The 21,120-nt window shown below is 40.5% G+C and overlaps 3 protein-coding genes across 13 annotated transcripts in view; 1 reads left to right on the forward strand and 2 right to left on the reverse strand.

Moving 5' to 3' along the window:
• Positions 1-2,876, reverse strand: part of nfyal (nuclear transcription factor Y, alpha, like) — an 8,541-nt gene extending 5,665 nt beyond the window's left edge. For 4 of the 11 annotated variants that reach the window (XM_032521433.1, XM_032521431.1, XM_032521430.1 and 1 more), the window contains exons 1-3: positions 2,680-2,875; positions 1,810-1,911; positions 1,507-1,593 (exon numbers count right to left, since the gene is read on the reverse strand). In XM_032521433.1, coding sequence (XP_032377324.1) covers positions 1,507-1,593; positions 1,810-1,890 — 168 coding nt within the window. In that variant the 5' untranslated portion in view covers positions 1,891-1,911; positions 2,680-2,875. Of the gene's footprint in view, positions 1-1,506; positions 1,594-1,809; positions 1,912-2,679 lie in introns of all 11 variants that reach the window. The other 7 variants (XM_032521429.1, XM_032521426.1, XM_032521436.1 and 4 more) reach the window with 4 other exon arrangements.
• Positions 2,877-3,817: 941 nt separating this feature from the next.
• On the forward strand, positions 3,818-5,595 carry ngrn (neugrin, neurite outgrowth associated). The gene is made up of 3 exons (XM_032521438.1): positions 3,818-4,283; positions 4,382-4,492; positions 4,599-5,595. Exons 1-3 carry the CDS (start codon positions 4,036-4,038, stop codon positions 5,182-5,184), a joined length of 945 nt encoding a protein of 314 aa, XP_032377329.1. The 5' UTR covers positions 3,818-4,035; the 3' UTR covers positions 5,185-5,595.
• Positions 5,596-5,821: 226 nt separating this feature from the next.
• Positions 5,822-20,269, reverse strand: sort1b (sortilin 1b). Its single transcript, XM_032521414.1, has 20 exons — positions 19,652-20,269; positions 18,130-18,189; positions 17,942-18,015; positions 17,756-17,852; positions 17,508-17,669; positions 17,068-17,141; positions 16,178-16,227; positions 15,520-15,647; positions 14,363-14,507; positions 13,964-14,119; positions 12,972-13,078; positions 12,629-12,731; positions 12,362-12,533; positions 11,981-12,171; positions 11,664-11,853; positions 10,859-10,975; positions 10,106-10,214; positions 9,864-9,976; positions 9,610-9,739; positions 5,822-7,662 (listed from the first exon to the last, which is right to left on the reverse strand). Exons 1-20 carry the CDS (start codon positions 19,922-19,924, stop codon positions 7,648-7,650), a joined length of 2,466 nt encoding a protein of 821 aa, XP_032377305.1. The 5' UTR covers positions 19,925-20,269; the 3' UTR covers positions 5,822-7,647.
• Positions 20,270-21,120: the final 851 nt, after the last annotated feature.

A 21,120-nucleotide genomic window follows, 5' to 3' on the forward strand; every position in this document is an offset into this window, starting at 1 on the left:
TCTGAAGTCTCTTTCCCAAAATTCAGCCTTGATGCAGAATTACAGCCACTAGAGCCAGACCCACAATAAGCTTTCCTTGGTATGTGTCATTTCGGAGTCTGTAGTTTTTGAGGAGAAGAGTGGGGGGGCAAGGTGGAGGCTGGGGAGGCTAGGGTTTGAAAACCATGATATCTCTCTCTGTCATGGATGGGCGAAATTCTCTGGGCGGGCAAAGCAGAGAAAGGGGAGGGGATTTTATGACCTCATAAGGGGAGAGGTTCCAGATCGGCCCATCTGAGCTTTTGTTAGGCCCGTTGGAGATGATCCAGGTCTGCGCAGAATCAATCACCAGTGATCGCCGCCCGTTGCATGCCGGTTAGATTTGTGTCCGACTTGATCTGACGTCATGCACACATGGGCAACGATAATCTCACAAGAGCAAGGCGGCCGCCGTTCTGAGACGCAGGCAGCGCAGTTGCTTTTCACCAACTGTAACACCCAGGCGGACCCAGGGCATGCTGGGAAATGACGGCCTCTCAACTGATTTGTTCAGAATCAACTCAACATGATGACGTTTTATATCAATTTGTTTTTATTTGGAATTGGAGGGATTTAAAGGCTTATTCTGTACAAACCACATGTGTGGCTGATTACATTTATAAGTCAGAGAAACTAAATCCTTTCATACTACGGATCATATACAGTCCGTTGTTTATTAACATAAGCAACAGATCACATGTGGAGAATTTGGACAGCTACTCTGCTATAATAAAAACAACTGGAGACTTGTGTACAAGCTGATATATAGGTCTGATTTATTTTATTAAATCGGAATCGGACCACAGTGTTTCTTTCACTTTCTGTACGGCCTGAAAACTGCTGGAAACAGATGTAATCTGTCCAACTTGTAAGCAGATTTTTGTCACTGTCCCCAGCTGTTGCCGCCTGCTCTCGTCCACTTTACAGGCAAGGCGCAATTTATCTCGAACAAGCCTACTTTCTCAAAGGTAGCGCAGGATACCCAGGGCTCAGTTTACACCTATCGCCATTTCTAGCCACTGGGGGAACACAGGCAGGCTGGGGGAACTTATATTAATGTTAAAAATGTTCATTCAGTTATTTCTAAACTAGTAGCAATAACAAAAATATATATAAAACGGGACAGACAGTAGTTATTCTGAATGCTGGTGCTTCTGCTAACGAGAAAACACATTCACAAGACTTTTTTTTCTCAATTTGCTCTCATCCTCATTGGGAAGAACTTATAACTGTCTAACTTGCATAATTTGCTTTTACAAGCAAGAAACAAACAGTAGTCATGAGAGCACAAGCGGAAACCTGAGGCTGACACACATTACACTGTGCTGAGGAACATGCAGTTCAGGAAGCTGTAAGACATGCTGGGGAGGGAGGATGAACCAAACAGCACACAGCTGGGTCATGAAAAACAGCCCTGGTTGTAGCATGCAAACTCGTAGGCTGTAACACTGTCGTGACTTTGTCACAGGGCGGCGGCGGTGACACCACTACCTGGAGTGTCTGCACCTGCTGGCCTGAGGCCGTCACCACTGGCGCTTCTGTTTGCAACTGCACAGCCGTCACAGTGCCCTGTGTCTGCAGGCAAGTCAGGATAATACAGGACAATACAGTCTCAGACAAGTAGTTATCAGGAAAAAATATTGGATCTGGATTCCACTGGAGCGCTTTGATTCTGGGTAAATGTTACCTGTGATCTTATAGCAGAGGGTTTAATTGTTGATGGTATGCCTATGCTTGCCAGACTTTTTTTTCTACCTCAAAACTAAAATTTAGAGTAAATCCTGAGCTTACCTGCTGTTGGATCTGTCCATTGGAAGTCTGCACAACTATTTGCTCCCCAGTAGTTGTAGTGGCAGTTGTGTACTGCTCCATAGTTTATTGTCACAACCTTCTCTAGGGACAAAAGAAAGGCACACATTATTAGCCATCTTACGTTAGAACTATGATTGTTAGTCATGTATTTGTTTAAGTACATTAGCCCACAACCTTATGGATCATTCATAAAAAAGCCCAATATATTTCCTACCGATATCTAACTTTAGCTTCCAGAGGCCCATCAGCTTAATTTACCAGGAAAACATGTCATTAGCTAGCCAGCTATATGTTAAATATCGTCTGAAATTTAGAGGCGATTAATGAAACCTGGGTGACATAAGCTAGCTTCTTGCTAGCTTTAACGGTGTTTTTCTACATGGAGGGTTTCAACGAGGATATTGTCGTGGGAGCTAACAAAGCTAGCGTCAGATAGCTAGCTGAAAAGCGTGACAAATATCAGAAAGGATATAACGTTAAAGGAGGCTAGCTAGTTAACAGGTAAATAGCTAACGTTTGTCACTAGGTTGTATGTTGGTTACGACATTAACGTTAAATTAGCTAGAAATAATTTACAAGGCAACTTGTTGTCTTTATCAACCACCCCTTTGTTTAACATTTGATATTTTAGCTAACGTTAGCTAAGGCGTGTCGACCACCAGAAATCATGTTTCCCCACAAGAACCAACACTGAGAACAACAAGGAGTTTTTTGCAGCCTGGGACGCAGCGGTTAAAATCAAACTGTCATTCGATTTTTCTGCATTTAGCTTGGTTAGTAATTTGGTTGGTCCATGGCAAACCAATCCGTGCTGACAACTACCAATGCCTTCAATCGGTTCTCCCTTACCGTGTCTTCGCTGTCCGGTTTCCCTCTGATTGGCTCTAGTACAGCTCGCTAAAGCCCAATCAACAAAGTGAGCGGACAAAATGGCGCAAATGAAACAACGGCGCCTGTGAGGACGGCGCAGCTGCGTGACACATGAATACAGGGACAGAGTAGGGTGCATAGGTGCAGAGCCCTTGGCGGCCGTCAGATGTCGCAAATTTTGGTATATATTTTCTCTATGACAGTACCCTTGGGATATATTATTCATACTATTAGGTCTATTTATTGAATTACTTGGAAATTAAATGGCACAAGTAGATAGTGAATCATGTAACGGGTGATACTTATTGCGCCTCTTTGTTCCGTTCAGGTCCACTTAGCAAAGAACTGCACCTCCATTCCGATAGCGGGCAGCATACATCCATGACTAACTTACGTCGCACACCAAACGCCAATTTATTTTTCCTAGGATGGCGAAGACATGACCCGCCCAAATAAAGAACAATCAAAGAATTTCTAATCATTAATAACTATATTTGGTAAATTTGGTAAGGGTCTTATTCTTGCATGACAAATGCTTTGAATTAACTGTAATGCTGGTTAGGTAGGCTATTGCTTAAAAGTTCTTATTGTATTCTCTGCAGTTCAAATGATTTAAGATAGCTAGCTATATTCCAATATTATCATTTATAGCATCATTCACAAACACAAACGCAATGCCCTTTTCATACCAAATGCAGGTTACTTAAACAATGATTATATTATTATAATGATATTCACCTATAACTTCCACCTTATGGAACAATAATGACCCTATTGTTCCATAAGGTGGAAGTTATAGGTGAATATCATTTTCGAATATTGGAGAATTTGCTTGTGGACGTTTGATAATTTAACAGGAATTTTGGTCACCTCAAAATCACATTGCAAAAAAAATCTAATCTTATCTAATCATTGATTCAAAGTCGAAGGCTTTGATACCACCCATATCACAGGCTACTCTTTAGTGAGCTGTAATTCGTTGGGTTTTATTTCTCCACAGGAAATGGAAAATAATAGAGTTGGCTTTCTTAACTTTACCGGAAGAAACATTCAGGGAATGACATGGATGCGGGACATGCCTTCGCCATCCTAGGAAAACAGATAGGCCTATCGGTACTTGCGTACCGTCTGAGAGTCATGTTTGCGGAAGTTCATCCACGAGTTTCAGAAATTGAGTAGGCTTAGTGACAACAAGCAGGGTCTGAATAAGGTCTGTCAGTAAACAGTTTGTTTGTTAGTGCCCGGGACCTTGTATCTGACTGCGTGTAAACTTCCTCTTTGGCAAAACAAGTTCATGATATAGGCTCAAAAATAGAGGGCACACTGTCTGTTAGCATGGCCCGATCACTGCAGGTCCTCTCCTTCCTCTCCAGGCTTGGTGATCTGTCATTGATGCCCTCAGTTTCTATTCACAGCTGTCGATTTGCGAGCAGAGGAGCCAGCAATGCACGGATGAGACAGAGCCATGTGGACAGAGACAGAGTATCAAACAGTGCTCCAAGATACAGCGATGAAATGCCTGATGATCAACTTGGACTGAAGGATACAGAGGAGGTAGAAGACAAGCTCCAGGCCTTGGTTGAGTAAGTCAACATTATTCTAGTGTATACAATAATGTACAATGCATTGTGTGTGCTGTCTTTACAATCTGTGAAAATTAGCCACCTTCCATGTTTTTCAGTGAGGCAAGAAAGGGGCAGAAGAATGTGAAATATCATATACTGAGAAGGCAGATGACTACAACCGGAGCTCCACAGAGGAAGCTTACCTGGGATGCTATTAAGCAGATCAGGTAAAAAGCTTTGTTATCTCAATTTAACCGCTCACCCATGTAATATGCTAGTTTTTCCTGTCTTCAAGCTAATTGTATAATTGAGACTTAACTTGTTACTTTTCAGATATCTGAAGCAAGAGCAGCCAGATGAGTGGACAGTAAATCGTCTAGCTGAGGGCTACTCTGTCACCCCTGATGTCATCCTAAGAGTCCTGAGGAGCACGTTTGTCCCCGCTCCTGATAGAAAAGTCCAGCAGGATGCCAAAGTAATGGCTGGACTGGGTCAGCAGGTGCTGCCTGCAGGTGCTGGGACAGGGCAGGACGGGCTGAAGCTGCCTGGAAACCACACCCCAGCCATACTCCTATCAGGAAGTAGTGAAGGTGCAATGGTACCCGTGGCTGACAAGACTTTGATGCTTCAAGGTGAAGGCTCTGGATTCCTAGCTAAGAGTTCTGCCCCTGTTACTCTTCTGCCCACACACTTCAGAGCTGGTATTAGTAAAGATGTCCATGTGACAAGGTCAAAAGAGGACAGCACTTATAACACAAATCCTACAGAGGAGGAAAAAGAGGACGAGGACAGCTGGGATGGACGGCTGTTGACAGACGAAGAACTTGAAGAGTTTATGGAAATGGAAAAGCCTTACCCTGTTGTGCAAGTTGGGAATGACTTCTTTGATGTAGAGGGCAACTTTTTGTATAGAATCTGAAGACTACCTGTGTTGAACTGTTGGCTAACCCTGTGTGATGTTCAGGTTGATATAACACCATGACTTTCTGAACAGATTATTACTGACACAAATTAAACTTTAGTTAAAGAATATCTCAACCTGCTCGCAGCAGCCATCCTACAAACATAAAGTGTTTTGGTAACAGATCTCTTTGTAAACATTTTTTACAGTGCTGTAAAATAGGAATTGGCTTACAAAAATAGAGGAACATGAATTTATTTGCAAACCCAAAGAAAATTGCCTCAAATATACAGAAGAAACATAGCAGATACAAATATGTAACCTTGTATATTTACAGAACCATCACAATTTATTAATTTATACAGCAGTTTTAAACTGTAAGAAAAATGTTACCTTCACTTAATGCAATAAACCTTCATGAAAGAAATCGCCAAGTGTCTTCCAGTGTATATCTGCTACATAACCCTGTATCCACTTTTTCCATAGTTTCACTCTAAATTCTGTATTGTGCCAAGTCATGAAACAGAGGATAACCAGGTTATTGTAGGAAATTTTCTTTACAAAGCTTTGTGGATTGGGGGGGGGGGGGGGGGGGGGGGGGGGGGGGGGGGGTTAACATGCAGTTCAATGGGAGCTCGTATGAAACACGTCTGTCACTGCTCAAGGATTCCTCTTAGGCAACAAGTGCAACTTTGGTGTGCCACTGACATACTTGATGGAACTGGTTACACATCAGCTGGTATAAATATTATCAGTACATAGATGCTGGCTACACATTGGGAGAGCCTCGCATCATATCCTCACACCAGGCACTTATGTAACCACATCCAATTTACTGCACCCTGAACCTGCAAATCACAAATAAATAAAAACCAGTAGGAAAGACGCATATTTAACACAAGGCAGAGAAATAATTGTGCAACAAATGCTTAAAAGAGGGGGAAAAAAACCTGGTAAGACGTCGTGATAGAGAGGACAGATCTGTTGAAAGGCTTTGGCCAATCCAGTTTAAGTTCAAAATGACAGCAGTATCAAGATGATTAAAGAGAAATAACAGCAGTTCACTGTGAAATGAGAACCTTTCAATAATCAACAACAGCCCTGTCTGTTAACTCTTATAGGCTTCCGTGTTAATTATGCCACAGTTACATGATTTAATTATTTTTTACTTATTGCTTCTATTCTTCTATTGCCGAATCACATCAATGTACTCAGTTATGTGAATTTGATGTAAAAATATCTGTAGATATTTACTATTAAAACCATTATTGTTTCAGAACATCTTAAAACCACAATTTGTTACACAAGTTAAAAGTTCATTAAAAGTACAAAAACTGCTCAAATGGTTATAAACATGACTTGTATAAGACTACAGTGATTATTACAGTCTTATCACGTTATTCTTTAAGTCACATTTAGGAAACATGTTGAACTACAAACTCTAAGCTTACAAGGGACATTGTGCTTTAGGCAGGTAGAACTGCAGACATACATTTTGGAACAAATCCTGTCTTGAAACAGACACACTTTACCACCCTATACATTGATGCGCAAAAAAGTTTCACGCAATGACATTTCCATCCATAAAACAGAGAAACTGGATGCGTGAGAGATATTGTGCCAATAGGATTACTTAATGTGCATTGACAACATAATGAATCTAAACATTGTTATTGCTATCAAAACTAATCCAAATGGACACTTCAATTTACGGCTTATTACTTCACTCGTGGTTCTAAATGCCACAAAGTCAAAGTATTCTGGATCGTATTCCAAATATAGATTACAACAGGGGATTTCACAAATCAGGAGGCTGAAAATCTCACATTTACATTCTCTTGGCCGTCTGGGGCACACATTTTGACCAACAAATATTTTGTTAAAATGTAGGGAAGTGGTTTGAGAGAGTTATTAACAAGCTACCAACAGCAATCTTTTTCAAAACCAACTAAATCGATACCACGTCAAAAATGGCAAAGAAAAACAGGTTTATGTACAAGTGCATGAAAAAAAGGACACAGATCTTCAACAGAAGTGAGGAGTATTTCCAGGAGCACCACCAGGTGATGGGAGAGGCAGGACCCGTAATGCAATGGTGGTGGATTTATACAACTAGCTTGGTGTCAGAACCCATTAGTCTGCCTTTGTCAGCAGTTCAAATTACTGCATCAGTACTTTGTTTCCTAAATTAATAAGCTGGAGACTTGAACTCAATCAACATAATTAATAACTGAAGCACAACACTACAACCCCTCCTTCCTCCTCCTCAACTGTGGAATTAGTCACAGGAAGCCTCCGTACATTCATTATACTTCATAGATGACAGCAGAGTGATGCAGACTCTTCTTTTGGTTGCTGAGGCCAAACCTCATAGTAGAAGGTGAAAGGAAGAAGGAGCTGGAGACAAGAGTTACAGGAGCAGCGGCCGGCCACAGGGTGAACTGGAAACCTGTTGCTCAGTTGCACGACAGGTTGTGCCTGCTATTCAAGCAGGTCCTGTGTAAAGACAAGAAAATAGCATGGCAATGAAGCCAGAACCAACATAGATTAGATTAGATTAGATTCAACTTTATTGTCATTACACATGTACAGGTACAAGGCAACGAAATAGTTTCGGTCTACCAGAAGTGCAAGCATAAGTGCAGGATATATACAATGGCCCTATAGTGCAAGACATGGATATGTAATGAAAATATAGGAAAGAATACTATTATAAACAGAGTTTTAGATGTTTTGTCCTATGAATACAAAATATAGATAACAAGTATTGTGAGCAAGATTTACAGCTAGGAATTTGGTGGGTATTACTATAATTGCAATTTTTACAGATATGTGCAAATAGCTATATACTAATGGTTTACAGATTTTACAGGTGAGTATGACTATGAATATATATATATATATATATATATATATATATATCTATATATATATATATATATAGGCGGCATTATTATTGACAGAATTTTTACAGATAGTCATAATAAGTTAGGCTAAAATGAGCGAATAACAATGATTTAAAGGTAGTACAAATAAATAAGTTTGGGCAGAAACTATCCGAATTAAGTGCAGTGGAAGTAATTGCATATTACAGTTAAAGTACGGTAGTGCAGATGTAAATGTAAACAATTGGTACTGTAAATAAACAGTTAGCAGTGCAAATTGAAATGTAAGTAGTGCAAAAAAATGCCGATGTAAACAGTCGTTACTATAGTAACAGTCAGCAGTGCAGGTGAACATTATAATATTGCAGATAACAAAATGGAGGCAGGTGTGAGGAGGGAGAGGAGAGTCTATCAGTATATGAGGGGAGTGGGATCAATGAGGAACGGAGTTCAATAAAGAGACAGCTCTCAACATAGGTGAGCAAACAAGAAACCATTTTGTCATGTTTACTGATGTGCCTGACTCGGTTTCTCAAGTGGTCAGGACTTTTTCCACCCCTCCAGGAGTCTTGATTCTGACGGATGTTCAGGGCGATGTATCAGCTATGTTAGTTTATCAGAGCTATTTTGGCATCAGTGGATGTGTCGACTGCTAAATAACCACAAATTGCAGTACAGAAATGCCAAGGATCTGTTGGAGTGCACTGAAAGGGTTTCCCACTGTAACCATTAGTCAAACTAAAAGGAACGAATATCAGCCAATGTCAGATTACCATTGTATCATATTACATAATGCCGCAGTCTTCCCTTCTGCATGTTGACTACTTATATAGGACACATTCATCAATCACAGCAGGTGGTGGGACCGTACATTAGAAGTGGCTTCGTCACTGTAGTGTCCTTAGTGTTTAATAGGTTGAGAAATGAAGCCCATGACATGCAAAAGGTTTTCTTTCTACACCAATAAACCCAAGAAAAAAAAACACAGTTTCTAGGGTCGATTTAGCAATTATACTATATCAACCAACTAAATTATTCTCTGTTGTTGTTAACAACAGTGGTTCAAGATGTTTGTCTTCAGCATCAAGGTGTGTTTTAGATTATTTGGGGTCTGGTTTAGTTCTATATTTTTATTTTTATTTTTTAAGCTTCTATGGCCTTTATTGACAGGACAGCTTGAAAAGGAGAGAGAGAGAGAGAGAGAGAGAGAGAGAGAGAGAGAGAGAGAGAATATAGAGAGAGAGAGAGAGAGAGAGAGAGAGAGACGGGACGTCATGCACCAGAAAGCCGCAGGTCGGATTTAAACCCATGGTTGATGTCAAGGACTCAGCCCACGTGTGGCACACACTACTGGGTGAGCTAGATGTCGCCCCGTGGTTTTGTTGTTCACTGTGTCTTACTACTTTTCTACATAACATACAGCAAGCACCAAGCTTTAAAAATACACCACATGCTATTTGTTCCACTGCTAAACAATGGCCCAGTCTTAGAAGAAAAACCTGGTACCGATGAGTTTATCTTAGCCCAGGTATGAGTGAGGAAAAGGTATCCACTGTACCTCATCTGAGTCGTCGTGAAACTCTATCTTGCCATTTTGAGTATGGTTGGTCTCCAACGGGTCGTCCATCCCATCAACAGCATTGTCCTCGACATGCTGCTGCAGCACCGAGTACCTGTGAACCAAGAACCTGTCGGACAAATTCAAAATACTGTCAGTGTACTTAAAATCATCTGGAAAACACATTTAACACCTGGACATTTTCTCCTCTAGATGAGTTTTGGTTATGAACTGGACTATTTGTGGAAACTAACCTGCCACCACAGACATATTTCTTGATGAAGACAACTCCGGCGGCAATGATCAGCAGCATGACGAAGATGACCATTATCACAATGGGTACAGACTTGGAGGAGCGACTGTCTATCTGTTAAAAAAAACAAAAAAAAACAACAGCAGACAACAAAATTAGGTAAAAGTGGATATACTGTAGGCAAACATACAGCACGGATAAATCTATATTCAACATTTTCCAGAAGCAGGAAGCGGTACTGACCAGAAGTTCAGGGCCCACCAGGTCACTCACACACCTCTTGCTGAGGTCTATCTCTTTACGCTCGGGCATCTTTCCTCCCTCACATTTATCTCCAGGAATTTTCCTATAGCTGTGGACCAAAGGCACATCAAGAGTGTACGACAGTTAGTTGGAGGTTTCCAACTGTGACAAAAAAAACTGTATACTTATCTTGTTCAAATGTGAATCAGTTTATAACTGTTCATAGTTATCATACAAAGTCTTACATCATGCAAATGCATTCATGATCACAATTACATACATATAAATGAAGCTATAATGCCGCAACAGCCTACCCTTCCTATTGCACATAATGGTTAAACTGGATTTTCATAACCTTCTGTGTAACAATTATTAACTTACTATTTTTAAGTCAGTCTGTGTGCAATGCAGCAAACACAATGTACAAAAATGTCCTTTGCTTTTTGCGGGCGACATTGACTCTTCCTCATTGAAAACATGAGACTCACTTTCACCCTCATCTGCTATCTCTGACTGACATCTGCATGACAATTACTTCCTCATCACTTGTCTCCTCTGACAAACAGAGCAATTCTCCGTCACTCCCTCCACCATAAAATGTGGCAGTGGTGTGTGCTTTGTACAATATATGTTTTACACAGTATCTGCTTTAATATTCCTATTTACTACACAATTACAGAGAAGTTGAAGCTAATCGACAAGCAAATGGTGTGACATCCTAGATCAAAGGAAAGGGTCAACACATTCACTTACCCACTGGTCTGCAGTTGTTCCTCATTGCCGTGCAGACAGAACTCAAGCACTTTGCCTTTCAGGTCCGGCTGCTCCACACACTCCGAGCTGTTTTCTTGACGGTAGTATCCAAAATCACTGCAAAGGATTGGAAGATGCCAGGATGGTAAGCAAGTGTGGAAGAAATAGCCTACTTTTACTCTAGTGTCTGTAAATGACCAATCGTTTGGCTCAGTATTTTCACAGTTCATTCAAGGGAAAATCCTCTCCAGGAAACTTTTACACTACTATTCAACACCAGTTTGGCATGTTCAATGTGGACTCTTCCTCAAGTTGCACCATTTAAGGTTTTTAAAGTGAATCCATTTTGAATGAACACTGCCATGTCAGCTTTTGAAGTTAATCACATTTGAATGAGCTTCACAGAGAGGACCTTTACACCAGTCCTTTTACTTTTAATAAAAAGCTATCACAGCCAGTGAGCAGTACTTCTATCTCAGCGGCTCTCTCAGCATAAGTGAAGTATACTCAAACCAGACAGAAATGCATGCTAAACACTGCCCAAAAGCAATAGAAGAGCTGCTCAGTGACGGAAATATAAAATTGTGTAAATTGTTTATAGTGGTGAGACAGCTACATATATTTTGTTTCCTATTTGTGAAGTTGGAGTTTGACATCCAACATTGCATCACTTCCTGATAGAAGTGGTAAAATGATATTTTTTTGTATACTTCCTGCCAAACACTATACTATGACATTTGGCATGTAGCATATGCTGTATATCAATAGTATGTTGTATGGATTTGGGACACAAGGAATGTCTTACCACAGGAAGTCATCCAGGGTGCACAGACACGGGGTTGGCTGGGTGTTGACCTGATAATCTCGTCCGTTCCAGCAAACAGAGTCTTTCCTGAGACGCAGAAACTTCTCTTTGTAGCCCAGCATGCAACCATCATTGGGGTCACTGATGTCATCAGAGTGGGCCAACCACTGCACGTAGTCCTTGTGATCACCTACATACATCCATATTCACTTTTTACATATAATCTCAAAGAGATCACCGAAAATTGATAAATCATCCTCACTTTCACGCAAATGCATTTACGTCTGTTGTATCAAACATATTCTCATGTCACTCACAGTCTCTGGTCAGAAGATCCCTGAAGTCAATGGTGATGGAGATCCAGTACTGGCTGAGCAGGGAGTCTCTGTAGCCCCAGACACTGACATTCATGGATCGGGCTCCCGGCTCTGATGCCAGCCCAGTAAAGTAGATGGGCTCTTTGGTGAAGGTGTAAGCACCCCAGCACTGTCCTTCATCAGTAGAAAATCTGTCAGGACATTGCAGCATTACCCAACGTTAGCATAACCCCAATAAACTTTAAAGTAAAGTCATAATATGTGAGAGGGATTTGTATAGCATGCAATTTTAATTAAATTCAGATAAAATAAATCACATAAGAAAAAGAAAAAGACTCCAAGCATCAGCAAATACAAACGCCTCCTCTGTGTGTAACTCACTTGATCTTGTTAATAGGTTGAGTGGGGCTTTTCTCCACAGCAACCAGCAGCCCTCCAGAGTCCAGAATGGCGTAGTAATGGGGCCCATCAAGGGCCTTCATCCAGGTGTAACCCCCATCATCAGACACATACACATCCGGCTTCATCACTGAGATGGCATCACCAACACTCCCTTATGATACACACAGAAACAGTCAGATGGCAAAATCCTCACAAAAAATCCACAAAAAAAACAACTTGGTATTATAACTCTGAACTGAGAATTACCATGAGCCAAGATGAGACCCACAGCGTTTGGTTCAGTCAGAGGCAGCATGGGGACGTTCAGTTTCATAGCAATACTGTAGGCTGCGTGGATGTGGAGACTGCACTATGGACACAAACACAAGCAGTATTTGGTATCTGACTGTTTATAGTACCAACACTGTAAAAGTTGGGAAAAACATGACATGAGAAAGAACAAATACTGCCACGATAATTGTACCGTTAGGCCTTTTTGGCACTGCAATCCAAATTTAGGTTTATCAAAACTTAATTCACCAAAAGTACAAGACTGATCAACTTTCTATCTTTGTGTTTTTCTCCAGACACACCAGTTTCCTCTCCTTACCTTGTCTGGGTCTTTGGCTGTAGCATCACATTTGCTGTTGTCAGGTTTCCGCAGTGGAACCCATTCCCCTCCCTGATCAAAGGACACCACAGACTGCACCGAGTTATCTGGAACAGCAAGACATCATATTTACAGCCAGTCTTAGGCCTTGTACATGGTTATTTTGAAAAACTGAGACATTTCCCTTCGTTTACACACAAACGGAGAATTTGCCTCTGAAAACGATTCTTTCTAAAAACTCCCGTCAGAGTGGAGATTTGGGAAACCTTCGTTTGCATGTTTGCATGCAAACTGAGACAAGCGGAGGTTTAGGCAGCCGATGAAGTGAGGAAGAGAAGAGAAAGGAAGGGATTTGATGCTGTTGTTGCTATTTTGGGGATTCTGATTGGCTAACGTGGGCTTGAGCTTCTCGTTACACTGCCACCTACACGTTTGGCATGCTCTTGAGGGCATATATACACGGGTACATGTAACCTAACACTTTCTGAAAACTGACAGCTGTGCACAATGTTAGTTTTGAAAACGGAGAGGTTGAAATGTCTGTTTATGAAAATAGTCGGCCAAGTGTAAAAAACATAGCCTTAAGCATTTAGCTGATTCTCCCATCAAAAAAACAATGTGTGTAAATAAAGCTTAAATTCAGTTCCCCAAAATAACAAGGAAGCTAGAGTAAGCCTTGGCAATCATCATGTAACCACAGAATGGCCGTGTAGAAGAGTGGAGGTAAGAAAAAGAGTAGGTTAAAATAAAAAAATAAAAATACAGTGAGCAGTAGACACGATGGAGTTAAGATTTAGCTGGTGATGTGGTATTTCTCAAGCTGCATCAGAAAAACAGCAAATCTAACACTGAACAGCTAATTAAATATTTACTTAACACCCTCACTCCGGTACGTAATGGAGAAGTTATGTGTTTGTTTTACTGGGGGGAATTTGAGTACAGGCATGTGTTGTTATTCCTTTATCGAAGCACAAACACATGAATAGAGCTACCTTCTGCCAGGACACTGGTGATAAAAACTCCTCGCAGGGAGGTGACATTAGTGAAGTCGGTATCGCCATTCGTGGTGGTGTAAAGGTGGCGCTCCAATGATTTGGAGTACACAGTGCCCCGGTCGTCCGACACATAAATGGTGCCAAATCCGGTATCTGTGGACATAAAAAAAAGGAACAAATTAGTTCACACATACTGGAGAGAAAATTCAGATGCAGAAATGGTTACTTGAAATAATAAAATATATGGAGTTTATATGGCGAAAGTTCTCCACATGGCCAAACATCCATGTAATTACAAAGATTGCATTACATTCTCTACACAAACAAAAAACACTGTCCCCGACTCTTAAATATTATTACTGCAAACAGGTAAGGTATTTGTTTTTATGAACTGACCTCCTGGTTCGTCAACATGCATGAAGACCATTTCATCGTTCGCTCCCAGGATGGAGTAGAACTGCTCGTGACCAACAGGGGGCAGCTGGGCCATGTTCCACGTCTCACCCTGGTCCACTGACACATAGATCATCCTCAATGTGCCCTGCAGAGAAAGAGGCGGGCAAAATAGAAAAGTGGGGAAAATGACAGAAATTAAGAAAGAAAAAAAATAAAGAGTAAATAATGAGAAAAGAAAGAGCAGTTTGGAGGGTAAGAGCCTCATGCAAATTAGCTTGCATTTATAAAACCAGGCAAAGGAAAACAAAACACAATGTGTTGTGAGAGCTATATGTTTTGAGTGTAACAAATATCCTCATGAGATTGCCTTGGAGCGCACGTATAGCAAACTGCTCATTACTGCTGAGTCTAACTATTTAAAGTAATTTGGTCAGTTGTTTTCTATGAACATTTCCCCATCAGCTGTGATAATTAAAAAGTAGTCCACCCATTTATCTTGCACTCTCATAACACTGTATGGACAGTTTTTTTTTTTTTTAAAGTATAAAAGATCAATGCAGCAGAACCAAAAATAACATATTTTCTATTGCACATTTTTTTCTTCCTTGTAAAAACCTGGAGCCTACATTACCCACAATGCAATTCAACCACAGACACTTTGGCTGGAGATTTAGGTGTGTTGCGCCAGAAGCGGCTAATGTAGCCTTTGAGATGCTAGCCTCAAGCAGAGATGAGGAGCGGGCTACAGAGGTCTAGTAAGATCCATTTGTTTTCGACTCCACAGCCCTAATTTTTTTCTAAAAGTGTTACTTGTAGACTTCAGCCCAACCAACGCTGACTCAACCAACATCCCTTCATAGCCAAAAAAAGGCTTTATACAACTCACATATGCAGAAGTATTCCCCACGATGTGTAATCCATTTTAAATATATACCAATGCTACAAAAAATATTTTTCTAATACTAACATTTGAAATTTCCCGTCATGAAAACAATCTAGAAGTTCAGCACTCAGCACGGGAGCCTACTGTATTTCAAGTTGAGTAGACTGAAGCTTTTTCTTAGAAACATAAAAGTTCTAAATCATTTATATTTTCCCTCTGGATGCCTGGTCATGTTTCTGTATCTACTAGCGATATGCACATACGGTATACTGACCTTGCCTGTCATTACAGAGGCAAAGAGGAAGCGTCCACCCAGGCCGAATGAGTAGAGCTTATTGGCAACAGTCTTAATGGTTTTACCATAGTCCGTTGACCTCTTCAGTTCCAGCATTCCCCGATCAGCTAAAAAAAAAAAAAATAGGACAACAGACAACAAAATTATGAAAATGTACAAGTGTGACACAGAGAGATGACAGCTGGTCTTCCTACAGTTGGCTTAGTGTTAATTATGTACCACTAGGTGGAGTCCAGATCACTGAAGTGAACCTTCTGTAGTGGGCAGGAGTGAGAAATGTTATATTCTGGTTCAGATATACTTAAACCTTTGCTGAAACCATCATTTTTGACCAATCAATGTATTTGTGACATTAAATCATGTAAAATACAATTCCAGTGAAATGTAATCCTGTGAGATTTCCCATGTGTTGTGTTTTTTCCCATGGATTTAAAAATGGATTTTATGCAACCAAAAAAAAAAAAATTCAAATCTAGAAATTCAATGGAAAGCCAGAGGTCTCAATGAAAACATGTAGCTGGTAATCTATGTGCTGCTTGTCAGTAATCTACATGTAGGCACCAGTGACTGTAAAAAGACAGACAAAAGTTACACCTCACCTGCTAAATTTTCATTTTAGGTTAAAGGGATCACTTACTGCAGGATCCATTGTGGTTGGCTGTAAAGAAGATGGTATTTTTCCTCCCCCTAGAAGCAGATTGGAAAGTATATACATTTATTTTATTATCAGTATTAATTCATTTTCGTGCATTCTCCATCTATTCCCCTGATGGGTTTTGCTTCATTACAGAGGTAAGCATTATATGACATGGCCTATCAAATGCAACCAGCATACAGCCATGCCCTTTCTAAATATTTACTGTCTTGTGTGTGCTTTGTCTTCAAAAAACTCCTGCCCCAGATTAAGATGACCCAGTTTCCTTGAGCCTGTTCAGATCAATGTCTTTGGCATAGTAATGAAAGAAAGACATACAGTTCTCTCAAGTACAGTAAACTTGAAAACACAGCCTAAAAGATATTTAGAGCTGCCAAGGTTACCAAGTGATACATACCAGGAAGTGCCTCTAAAACCACAAGAGTGTAGCGAGGACTTGGTCAAGACAACGCTAGGCAAACAGCCGCTGACTACACTGCAATGCAGTTTTACTGCATATTTTACCAGGGCAGAGCAACAATAAAAGTCTATGGGAGAAAATCTAGGGACGTGTTTGTCTAAGGTTATTAAAGGATATCGCATATTAACACAAAAAACACCAAAACAGTAAAGAGAGGTAGAACTCCAGTGTCTTCAACTACCTGTAATAATTAGCTTGTTGGAGGAACGAAGACTAGAAAACAGATGACTAACAGATACCGTATCACTTATAAAAATCTTTGCTGCACACCAGACCAATAAGAATGGCTTTCTTACACTCATCCCTAATTTCCAAGTATGGAATATTTCCCTGAGACACAGACACTTGTGGTTATTGAATACCATTACGGTTTGTTCACTAAGCACCTGACAAAGTTTGTTTTGTCTCTTACCATTTCACAAGACACACCGTGTCGTGGATCTTTTTCCAGTTGCTGCCAAAATCTTCAGACAGCCACAGTTCATACTAACGACAGCAAAAAAAAATTAAGTTGTGTTAGTTGTGGATCAACTGCAATGATGCCACTGTTTACACAGGTCACACAGATCTTGGTATACTGGAACTGCCCATAAACACCAGAGCCATGTTAATATATGTACTCTGTGCAAACAAATGATTTACCTAAGAGTCTTAAACTTAAGAGTTTTACAACAGGCCATGATGAAAGTAGCTTAGCCTCTTAAATTATTGACAGATTTCCTCATTACTAATCTGAGATACCCACACACAGAACAGTACTGGATCTTTGAAATGTATATAGACAAGCTAACTTACACCCAAAATGATTACTTTCCAAACAAAATGTTTAGCTCTGTTACATTCACTACTTACGCTGTTGCTGAGGACCAGCAGCACATTGGAATTGTCAGGGTTGTATGTGATCTGCATCAGGGGGTTAAAGGGCAGGTCCCGTGGGGTGAATGTCTCTCCAAAGTCATCGGAGACAAAGATCCGAGACCCATGACCTCCAGACACCTCTCCAGTCAGGATCACCTACAAGCCAGAGTCCAAAATTCAGACTGATCGAACTATACAAGATGATGAAGGTTCTTTACAGCAGGCATTACAGAATGACTTACTTTCCCAGATTTGCCGATAGCAATGCCAAACTCTGATCTGATGAAGGTGTTGTTGATGAGGTTGGTCACATCCTGGAATGTCTTCCCGTAGTTTTCACTGGCAGACAAAATAGTTGAAGCCGCATTAAATGCAAATTAAATACAAACTATGGTGTTTTTTCCAACAGGTGAGATCATAAGACTTACCTTCGATAGAGTTTGGACTGCCCCAGTCTTATCATGAAGAAGGGCACCTGAAAAGTTGTCAAAGCCAGGATGACCTGCCAAGAAAAGAAGGTTCAGTTCGCTGAATAATCAAGCCAAGTTTGTCCTACTCACATCAGAAAGGAAAGGAACAACACTGTATGAAAGACAAGTGAGAAAATAACACTCACCCCTGTTCCATCTCCAACCCAGGCCAGTGACACTGATCCACTCAGGTCATTGAAGGTATACTGAGAAAATATGTAAAATGCATTAAATACAAACCTATTAATAATCACAACACCAGTTGAGCGGTGTTACTAAATAGAAGGGATGAAGTATAAACTGCAGTCAAACCCTATTTGTTAATTTTGCCTCCAGAATGTATTTTTGCTTGGACTGGCACCATGTTTCCTCTCACCACACCATACTTCTGAATGCAGCTACTTAATACCACCTTAAACGCTGATGTCAAAAAGGAGGTCAGACTTTCACTCTGACAATAGTTTGTGCGAAAACCGTCAATTTAGTATTGTGGCTAGTGCAAAAAAAACGTTGCTTTCATTATCAGAGAGTCCAGCTCCCTGATAGAAAAGCCGATTCCTGAAAAACCCATTCAGTGGCCCATTGTTTTTCAACCATGTGAAAATTTGCGAACTGTCTTAGGCAGGTCTCTACCAGCAGCTCCAGTAACGATGGGACCTGCAACCGTAACCTCAAGGGGAATGACGAAGCTGATCCTCAAGGAATTCGGTCAACTTTAGATTACCAGTATACAAAGACTGCAATGCAAAGTTGATCACATGGCAATGAGGAGCAAGGCAAATAAGCAGCACAGGACTCTGCTGAGGTCGGCTTCCTGTTTGTTTTGAGGAAAGCATTGCATAGTTAAGCTGCAATAATTTGGACGTGTTTACTTCCTGGATAAAGTCTCTGCTAAAACAGTAAACTCCATTACACATCTGGCCAAATAGTCTATACTCCTATCAAGGATTAAAGTACAAGTAAAAACAGAACACTGTAGGTTCTCTGTATCCTGACAGACTCCCTGTTTGCTAACTGCTGTCACTACCACACAAACTCAGCTTTCAATTACAAAATAACTACCACACAGCCAGTCACATGGATCCCACTGGGCAAATTACCCTGTCAACATTCAGGCAGATTCAAGCAGTGGGATCCTCAAATAGGCCTACAGAATACAGCTACTGCATCCTCGAGAAGAATAGCATATAGGACAAGGCCATTCGTAGAGCATTTGAGAGGTTGAACCTGTCTGGTAGTGCGTCAGTGGAGCCTGTATGTATTATGTATGTATGTATGTATGTCTTAAAGCATGAGGAAATAGCCGGTGTTACTGTTTCACTACACCGTATTTCACAGCACCAAATGGTAAAAAATAAATATACATGGCAGTCATTTTTGATGGCTGTATGATGTTGGGGAAATATGTAGGAAAAGACATGACTGACTCTTAAGTCATGTCGTTGTTTTACAGCAGAGAAATACATCTACAGTGCAATAGGCCTATCTACTTTTATCCCGGGCTTTAGGGCTTACAGATGAATGGAAAACAACCCATCTAGTTTTCTGAGGACACCGGGCAGCTGATTAGGCCTATTCTCGTGCACCTGGTTAGCACCTGCGCACCATAGGCTCATTTAATTGTCAGACGTGCGAAGAAGAGTAAGAGGACCTTGGCTGGTAACTTACACTGTGGGTGTTGCCTGCTAACTTGGTGTCAGATCCTTGAAGAGCTTTGCAGGAGTCGCCCTGCTCGGCGCTTCTTCGTTTTATATTGTGACCTGGTGATGCAGCCAGCCAGGCAGGGAGAGACCTCTTTACGGTGTTCGCAGCTCTCTTGCCAATGTTTGACTGCTTCAAAAAAAACGACTGTCCGAAGGGTTCGGATCCCTGCTGAACATCTAAACTGGCCGTGAAAGTGGAAACAAATAACAGCAGGACACAATGCAGCAAAAGTCCCATCCTCGTTGCTGGTGTCTTGCAAATAAAACAAAGGCGAAAAAAGAACACCTCAAAACCAGTCCTTGTTTATCTTGGTCTTGTCTAAAAACTGAAGGTCGCTACAGCTCTGCCGTGGATGACATCAACAAAACAGTAGTCCTCCTGGCGATTATTTCGGGCTTTGAAAACACGGAGCACCCTTAAAGCTTTGACCTTTCCCTGTACAGCAGCAGAAAAAATTATCCAAACAAAATAAAAACTATCGCAATTTTGCAAAATTGACCGGAATATTTAACACCAATTATTGCCTTGCAACTCCCTAGCCAACATGATACAGTGTAATGATCGCACAAATTGTGTCTGCGAGTTGTAGGCATAGCCAGTCGTAACGCTCTATGCAGAGAGGAGCTGCTGTGATTGGCTGATCTTCTATTCTTGTTCACCTATCCGATGTTTTGATTGGATAAATTCTGAAAAGGCGGTGTCAAACAGAGGAGCAGCACAATTAGCTGTCAAAGATAGGTTGAGCAATACTATCATGTATCTCTATCCAGCCATAACTTAATTTAAAACTGAAAATAGAATTCTTTGCTTATTTTAATATGGCTACCTGCCACATCATAATATTATTTTATTGTATATTGTATATAGTTTATAGGTCAGTAAAGTAATTACACAATTCACAAGGGAAAATATCCCAGGGAAACCTCTTACATTTCCACACATTAAAACCAAAAGATGTCCAAAAACCATATATGCTTTGAATCTTAACAATTTTGAGATAACTGAAGAGTGAGCTGTTATTTGGCTCATTGTATTTAAGAAGGACAGGGTCAAAGTGGAAAATGAACCTCATGTGATCTTCACTCCTGCAAATAATTTAGAGTGGATGTTTTTGTATAGCCTGCTGAATTCTTAAATTATATCTTTTCATTTTGTTGGTTGCAATGAGATCTTGATTAAATTTGTGCATGTGATGGACAGTGGGTCATAATAAACCCATGACTACTGTTCATGTGATGCAGAAAAAACTCCAGTACCCTATGGCCGCCATGGGCCTTCAGTGAACTGATTCTTACAGATGTATCAAATTATTAATTTCTTATATTGAACTTCTATTCTTTTATTTTATCCGTTTTATATTTTTAACGGCTCTTTAATGTTTGATGTAAACCACTTTGAAATGCCTTGTTGCTGAAATGTGCAAAACACATAAA

This window comes from Etheostoma spectabile, chromosome 7 (assembly GCF_008692095.1).
Source record: "Etheostoma spectabile isolate EspeVRDwgs_2016 chromosome 7, UIUC_Espe_1.0, whole genome shotgun sequence".
NCBI lineage: Eukaryota > Metazoa > Chordata > Actinopteri > Perciformes > Percidae > Etheostoma > Etheostoma spectabile.

Bases quoted from the DNA above. Each gene is read 5' to 3' on its own strand.
- ngrn (XM_032521438.1), top strand. From the start codon at position 4,036: ATGGCCCGATCACTGCAGGTCCTCTCCTTCCTCTCCAGGCTTGGTGAT. The intron at 4,284-4,381 runs GTAAGTCAACAT...CATGTTTTTCAG, and splicing joins AAGCTCCAGGCCTTGGTTGA to TGAGGCAAGAAAGGGGCAGA. The intron at 4,493-4,598 runs GTAAAAAGCTTT...GTTACTTTTCAG, and splicing joins GATGCTATTAAGCAGATCAG to ATATCTGAAGCAAGAGCAGC.
- sort1b (XM_032521414.1), bottom strand. From the start codon at position 19,924: ATGGGACTTTTGCTGCATTGTGTCCTGCTGTTATTTGTTTCCACTTTC. The intron at 17,853-17,941 runs GTAAGTCTTATG...TTTGTCTGCCAG, and splicing joins CAGTCCAAACTCTATCGAAG to TGAAAACTACGGGAAGACAT. The intron at 13,079-13,963 runs GTAGCTCTATTC...TTGCTGTTCCAG, and splicing joins CACCAGTGTCCTGGCAGAAG to ATAACTCGGTGCAGTCTGTG.